Below are 8,179 nucleotides of genomic sequence, written 5' to 3'. Positions count from 1 at the left end.
TAGTATTGAGCTCTACCCATGTTCCCAACTCACTCTAAACGGAACCTCCAAAAGTGCAATGTAATTTCTGAAATGACTTAGGAAGGTATACCATGAAAGTAAACAATCTCTCTGATGTATATCTGATCCAACTTCTCTGAAGTCTAAGAAGTCATAACCGGAACGAAATGCGCCGACTTGGTCAACCGATCAGCAGTGACCCAAATAGCGTCAAACTTTCTCAAAGTTGGCGGGAACCCTACCACAAAGTCCATAGTAATGCACTCTAACTTTCACTCTGGTATATCAATCTTTTGAAGCTAGCCACCCAATTTCTAAAATGCTAATACTTGATCTGTTAACAATTCAAACACCGTGAAATGTGCCTCACAATTTCCTTCTTTATTCTTCACCACCAATAATTCTGATTTAAATCACGATACATCTTTAGATTTACTTATCGATTCGGAAGATGTATTTGAAAGGAGACTCGATGGGTCTGTCATGTTCTTCAACAGGTGTTGAGTTCATCTCTAAGTTGGTTGGTTATACTGTTAGGGCTGAAAATTATTGATTAAATTCTAATTTTGAAGCTCTTTTTTGTGGTGAAAATTGAGGCTTTTGGGTGGTGGAGCTACTAGTGGAAGAAGAACGAAGGGGAAGACAAGTATTGAGGGTAGTGAGGTTAATTACGTGGCATTTTTAATTGAGGGGTCTCAATGCTCTGATGTACATCCATTAAGGCTGGGGACAAATTTGTTATTATCTTAATGATAGGGTTAAAATTGGATGGAAAGTATAACGGATGATATATATGAACTATTATCAATATAGGGATAAATTTGGCCCTTCTCCCAAAACTTTTTGGTAAAAAATCTTTCACCTTGTTTTCTAAACAGACGGGATAGACTGACTTTATTTGCAATCATAGGAAGCATCGAATTCTTCTATGTCCTAAAAAACAAATTTAATATTTTACTTTCAACTATATTTAGATGGGAAGACAGAAGAAAAAAAGACATAAAAATCGAGGAAAAGAATAGAAGAATCAAATTTGCTTTTTAGTATTGTATTAAGTATTTTGATGTATACAATAATTAGATAGATTGTATTGTTTGCCGTTGTTTCATGATGTCATGTACCAAAAATATGAAAATACACAATATTATAAAGGAAAAGAAGGGTACGAGTTATAATTTTTATTATATAAAAAAGGTAAGATAAAGCATACAATAAGATTATTTAACAATAAGGAAAGGCAAGTTAGAGAAAAAAAATAAGGTAACGACACGACCATACCAAATCGGTCGTCCCATAAAGTGGTACTTTTCGTCATTACGTAACGATATATTTAACGATACGATACAATAAAATTTAAATAATAATTAAAACAAACATTATATATAAAGTAACATTACGATACAATACAACACGTAACAACCATCCAAACAAGCTACACAAACAGAAAAAAAGGAAAATGGAAACAAACAATATTTTCTCTTATATTATTATTATCGCTTATATTAGAAGCAACAGTGAGGTGGCTGTATCATCAACATGCCTGCTTGCTGAAGAGGGCAATTTCATAATTTTACCTAAGCACATTATTCCCATTGTCCAAATATTTTCTCTTATAGTAGCTGCTTTGATTTTATTTTGTTGTGCAGACAATTTAACCCTTTGAGACACCATAGTTCAATGCTCTTTATATCCGTGGGCCCCAGTTTACTTCGACATGACATCACATACCAGGGATTTTGTATTAGATATTTAGATCATAGATGTATCCACAAAAGTAAATAATTAACCATTTTTTGCTTTTAACTTCTAATACAGCGTGTCACTTTACCCATATATTTTGGTATATAAAGTAGTAAAATATTAGTGCTCCTATATAATAACATGAAAAAAATTAAACTTAAACTCCTTTTGCATAAATTAATTATCCTATATTTTATATTGTTACAAAGCTATTCTTTCTTTAAAGTGAAAACTTTTTCTCTAAGCTTATCAACACTTTTTCCATTTGTTAAAGTTGATTATCCATTTAATTACCTAAATAATCATGTCTAAACTAAATGGAGATACGTAAATTGGGGTACATAGGTATTATGTAAAAGAAATTAGGAGAAATATGGTACTAATTACGTAGCAAAGACAATGAAAAAGTGGATTTATATTGTGTTATTTCAAACGCATAACGAGTAATATTGTTGGATTAAGAGTTCTATTCGAAAACCAAATTTACCAGAAAATGAAGTTTGTTAACTTTAATTATAATTGTAGATTTCAACTAAATTACATAAAAATACCAAAACAAGACAAAAATAAGAAATATATATTTTCTGTCCTAATTGAACAAACGGGATACAACAATTGTATAATATTTTTGTTGGGTTTTTAAGGTATTTAATTAATATATTAAATACTTAAAAGAGGGTGAATGGGAAATGGAGGGAAATGAAATTTTTGAGTGAAATTTTAAGTTCCCCCTCCCTTGGCAAATGGGCATTGTCCCATATTGGAAGAGGAAGAGGTTTTTTATGGGTATATAAGCAATTGCTCTTCTTCTAGCTCTTAAAGAGTTGAGAAGAAGGCAAGCCTCGCGCCGTCGTCGTCGTCGCTCGCTCGGCTCGGCTTCGGCTTCGGCTTCGGCTTCAATTTTCCCTCTTTATTATTGAGTAAATGGCCATTTATGTAATGGCATTTATGTTGTGGGCGTTTTGCATAAACAGCCATTCTGAAGAGACCCAACTTTGGCTATAAATACAACACTATTCTGCTCAGAAAAAAAACTACAATTTCTGAGTTTCCTCTCCTTCTTCTGCATACTTTTAGCATCAAAACAAAGCAAAAAGTAAGTGTGATTTGCTACCGAACTTTGTGTTCGCTGAAACACTGGGGTTTGAAGTACCACTACACCAGTGTGTAATTCGTTCTATCCTGGGAGGAAATAATCCATAACCTTGGGTACTAGGAGGGGATTAAATTCCTTAAGGAAACACTGTGAATTCAGTGGGCTCGAATTGGTTTATGTCATTTCTGTTTATATTCATTACTGTTTATATTCATTTATATTTCCAGAATTTATTTTACAAATACAGTGTAATAACAATTTTTGTAACAGACATTTGGAGGTTTAAATTATCTTTTCTTGAGAAATTTTCAAAAGGATGTGATTTAAGACAAGACATACTAATTTTAAAAAGTGCAGATGTTAAGACGCTTCAAAACATACGCTATATAGGTACCTGAATTAACCATTAATTTTTTTTAAATCTTTAAAACTAAATTTAAAGTTATAAGGCTAATATAGTTGTATATTTGTTTTTTTATTTTTAAAAAGTCTAAATAGGTCTGATTCGTCTTCATCCCGTCCAGAGGTTAAAAATACACGCCTCTTTATTTTCTCTCTTGACATCAGGCTATTTCTTCTAAACCCTAAAAAAACAAATTTCATCCTTCACACGTCTCTCGCAGCCGCCGAATCTTTTTCTGGGTAAGAATTTGAAAATTATACTTGGAATTCTCCATCTTGTTTCCACTTTTCTAATGGTAAATTTGAGTTTCGAGTTTAGGGTTTAAAAAAACCCCTTTTAAAATACGATTGAGAAGGGGCTAAACTATGCCTCTTATTTGTGTCTTGTTCTCACTTTTGGATATTCTATTTTGATTAAATTTCTGAATTTTCTCTTGATTTTGTGGACATCCCGATTCTCTAAATCGTAAATCTTAATTGGGACGTGTTCTAAATTGTTAGCAATGTTTTTTTCTCTTTTGTAGATTCACATAGCTTTTGTTTTCTTCAAGAATTGCATATTAGTGACTGAAATTCAATTTCTCTACTTGAAATATAAACCGTAATTGGTGTTTATGAAGCTCGTCCAAAATTAAGAAACTTTGTTATGTGTTGTTGAATTTAGAGCCGCTATAGTTTCATATTTGGCTAGAATTTGGATAATGTATACATAAGTAAGATTTATATTTCAGTGCTTTTTGAATATTTATGTGCTATTGCTCTTGAATTATTCAGTCATATGTTACATGTTTTATAATTGAACCATGCTTTCTTTTGTTTATTCAAGAATAACTTCTTTACTTCCTCAATTTTTTGTGTTTAAGATCATACCATTTACTACATCTTTGCAATCTTCAAACAGGATATTTGCTTAGACATATACAACTTATCTTCATGGGTGGCTCAAGGGTTCGCTTTAGGCCCCAAAAATTTTGAGGCCCCAAAAAGTGTAATAATCTTTTGACTTAATAATTCTGAACTTTGTAGAAAAAAATATAAAATCCGCGTAAAAAAAGTTTTTTAAAAAAACAAAGAATATTTTCTTTTCACTAATTGATGTAATATTTAGTCACTTTTTTTTGAATTGTATGTTTTTATCTTGAAATATATATATATGTTAGCCAAATGAAGGGAGTAGATAGAAATAAATTTTTGTTTTCACGTGTGGTAGGAATATGATGGTTTGGTATTTCCCGTCGCCTTAAGTCCCTGAACATGCTGAACTGAAGTTGTAATTTACTAAAGCTCAGGGCCATATTACATTTCTTCTAAGTTATTAAAAGGACGTCAGATGCAATTTTCCCGATCTTTAAAAAACCCAATCAACTTCGACGGACCTTATAACCTTTACAAAATTCCGAACAGGAAAACCCTAATCTCTGTGAAAAACGAACAAAACCAACGAGGGATGTCGTACGACGACGTGGAGATTGAGGACATGGAGTGGAACAACGAGCTCCAAGCTTTCACATATCCTTGTCCGTGCGGTGACCTGTTCCAAATCACAAAGGAAGATCTGAAGCTAGGCGAAGAGATCGCTCGTTGCCCTAGTTGTTCCCTTTATATCACCGTTATCTATAATATGGAAGATTTCCTCGGAGATGCCAAGCAACACGTTGAGCCTTCGAAACAACAGCCTATTGTTGTCGCTTGAGAACCTCAAAGTTTCGGTTTTTTTTTTTTTTGTCTAATTGAAAATTTTGTTATCATTTTGTAATACGTAGTGATTCGAACTGGCTTAACTGCTTGAAATTTTGATGTATTGAGGAAGAAGGATTGCTGGTGTTTGTTTGAAGTTTGTCCACTCTATGGATTATGAATTTTATTGGGATTGAATAAATTATACGTAATTATGTATCTTTTCTGCTATTTGATTGCTTATGCAGAGTTCAACAATTATGTTGAGAGTTCCACATTATGTTGACGTTGCTCCTCTTGAGGTGCTGCCAATTCGTGCACCAGGATTGAAGCTTTAACTTGTACTGTAGTATTTCGGTACCTGAGCTAAGTCGAAGCTGTAGCAATGGTAATTGTAATTGTGTTTTGCCAATATATGTGGACAGTACGAATTGGTAAATACTAAACAATTAACCTTAAGAGTTAACAAATTAAAGTGAAAATACATATCAGTATTATAAGAGGAGTTGTGTTAAATTGCTTTGAAAGTGTTGTGCAACTTCGTAATTATAAAAGTGCACCATGAATTAGTACCAGGCTTTTGAACAATTTAATACAGAGACAATTTGCACCAGCTTCTGGACAGTCACTAGAAAATAAGCCAGGCAATTAATCAAATGGTTAAGCCTGTGGCTAAGTCACGGTTCTAGTCAAGTGTTTGTTACCTGTAATTCTGGTGTCCATATGGTAACATGAAGTATATAATCTTGGTGTCCATATGATAAAACAGAGGAAGCAAGCAGAACAGTAGTATTTTATCAACCACATGTAATCTTTACCATGTTTGTTTTAAAGGAGTCACCAGATATGTATCTAAACACGTGTGATGACCCAAAAGGTCATCACTTGATTTACAAGTAAATTCTGTGTTCTGAGACCTTAAAAACATCCTTTTATCTCACCTCGATTCGCGTGCACGGTCCGGGCGTATATTCGGAACGCTTTTATGTGAAAATTTGATAAAAATATTAATTTTGCCTTTTAAAATTGAATATCAGTTGACTTCGGTCAACATTTTGGGTAAACGGACCCGAACACGCGATTTGACGGTCCTGGAGGGTCCGTAGAAAAATATGGGACTTGGGCGTATGCCCGAAATTGAATTCTGAGGTCCCAAGCCCGAGAAATGAATTTTTGAAGAAAATTGTTTAACTGAAATTTTAAGAGTTTTTGGAAATTTAAATGTATTTGAAATTAATGGTATCAGGCCCGTATTTTGGTTCCGGAGCCCGGTACAGGTCTTATATTGCATTTAGGCTGAGCCTGTAAAATTTGGTAAGAAACGGACTTGATATGACGTGAATCGGACCCCTCGGTTGTTAAAAACTAAACTTAAGAGTTCTTGAGATTTTTCTTTGATTTTGATGCTAAATTCGTTGTTAAAGATGTTAATTTGACGATTTGATTGCATGAGTAAGTCCATATGATGCTTTTGAGTTAGTATGCATGTTTGGTTTGAAGCCCCGAGGGCTCGGGTGAGTTTCGGATAGGTTTCGGGATGTTTTTACACTTAGAAAAGTTGCAGGTTTTGCTGCTTCTGATGCACACACATTTTGTGCTTCGCGGTCGCGAAGCCATTCTCGCGATCGCGAAAGGGAAATTGGGGCTAGGGTGAATTTGTTCTACGCGAACGCGAAGAGAGGGACGCGAACGCGGAGCACTGGGGGCTGCTCTACGCGAACGCGACCCATTTCCCGCGAACGCGTATAGTAAATTGGAGGTGGGGCTGGGATGTTGTCGTTCTTCTACGCGAACGCGTACACAGGTCCGCGAACGCGAAGGTCAGGGGTGCCAACCCTTCGCGAACGCGTAGGAGAACTCGCGATCGCGTAAGTCCACTTCTGGCAGCTCTTCGGGATCGCGAGAGTGTTCTCGCGAACGCGATGAACACTGTCGCCCAACACTTAAAACAGTAGCAAAGTCGGGATTTAGCTCATATTTTCATATTTTCAAAACTAGAGAGCATTGAGGCGATTTTCAAGGAACAAGTTCTTCCCCAAAGTATTGGTATATGATTCTAAACCTTTTTCTTTCGATTTCCCATTGCATTTCATCAATCTTCGTCCAAAAATTTAGAGTTTTTATGGTAGAAATTGGGAATTTGGGTAGAGTTAGGGCTTTTTGAATAATTAGAATTTAGACCTCGTTTTGGGGTCGGAATTCGAAACTAATTACATATTCGGGCTCGTGGGTTCATGGGTGATCAGGTTTTGCTCCGAACCAGGAGTTTTGACCAAGCGGGCCCGGGGTGGATTTTTAACTTTTTGGGAAAAATGATAGAAAACCTATAATTAAGCATTGGGTATGAATTCTTTAGCATTTATTGATGTTGTTTAATTAATTTGGGCTAGATACAAGTAATTGGGAGCGAATTCTAAAGGAAAAGCGATGTTTGAGGCTTGAGTTGGCCGTGGAAGTTCGAGGTAAGTGTTTGGTCTAACCTTAGCTTGAGGGAATAGGTATTGTGCTTTATTCGCTATGTGCTAGTGTAGTGTACGGCGTATAGGTGTGGTGACGAGTATCTATACATCGGTGTCAAGCATGCCCGTGAGTCTTAAATAGTAATCGTTGTGTTTCCTATTAAGTACTACAATTGCCTAAATTGTTGATTTTCCGTGTTGAGCAAGACTTATGATTATCTTGTAGTATTTGTTTATTGTTGAGCATTGGCTCCCGTTGAGGTTTTGATTGTGAAGTTAAGTGTTGGTACAAGTTTGGTTACAGCTGATTCCCTTGCCGGGACGTACTTATTTCCTACTGTTGATTCCCTTGCTGGGATGTGTTTATTCTTGTTGTTAATTCCTTTGCCGGGATGTTGTTGTTGCTATTGTTTGGGTGAGGAAAGAGAGATAAAGTACGAAGGGTGATGTCGTGCACATTCATATTCATGCATATCGTGAGGAAAGAGTGATAAAGCACGAAGGCTGATGCCGTGTACATTTTATTGATATTGATGCATATAGTGATGAAGAGAGATAAAGCACGAAGGTGATGCCGTGCACATTTCTAATATTTACATGGTGAGGAAGAGAGATAAAGCACGAAGGGTGATGCCGTGCACATTTTCATTACTTGATTGCATTGGTGAGGATTGAGAGTAAAAGCACGAAGGGTGATGTCGTGCACTGGATATCTGAATACCACAATCTTAATATCCAGACGTGCATTCAGATAATGTGCTCTCAAAAAGTTTTTTTTTTTTTTTTTACAGAGCGAGCGTTGGAA

The 8,179-nt window shown here is 35.5% G+C and overlaps 1 protein-coding gene across 2 annotated transcripts; it reads left to right on the top strand.

The window, feature by feature from the left end:
• The first annotated feature begins 3,340 nt into the window (after positions 1-3,340).
• On the top strand, positions 3,341-5,146 carry LOC109209065 (diphthamide biosynthesis protein 3-like). Of its 2 annotated transcripts, none has more exons than XM_019372234.1 (2): positions 3,341-3,478; positions 4,643-5,146. In XM_019372234.1, the coding sequence occupies exon 2, from the start codon at positions 4,686-4,688 to the stop codon at positions 4,929-4,931; it is 246 nt and encodes an 81-aa protein (XP_019227779.1). In that variant the 5' UTR covers positions 3,341-3,478; positions 4,643-4,685; the 3' UTR covers positions 4,932-5,146. The 2 variants fall into 2 exon arrangements, with proteins under 2 accessions (XP_019227779.1, XP_019227778.1); XM_019372233.1 differs by having other exon boundaries at positions 4,449-5,146.
• The last annotated feature ends 3,033 nt before the right edge of the window (positions 5,147-8,179 follow it).

This window comes from Nicotiana attenuata, unplaced genomic scaffold, assembly GCF_001879085.1.
Source record: "Nicotiana attenuata strain UT unplaced genomic scaffold, NIATTr2, whole genome shotgun sequence".
NCBI classification, from domain to species: Eukaryota; Viridiplantae; Streptophyta; class Magnoliopsida; order Solanales; family Solanaceae; genus Nicotiana; species Nicotiana attenuata.
Note: the sequence above shows the minus strand (reverse complement) of the source record. Positions and strands in the feature narration are given on the sequence as shown.

Coding starts and splice junctions, on each gene's coding strand:
- LOC109209065 (XM_019372233.1), top strand. CDS start 4,569: ATGCAATTTTCCCGATCTTTAAAAAACCCAATCAACTTCGACGGACCT.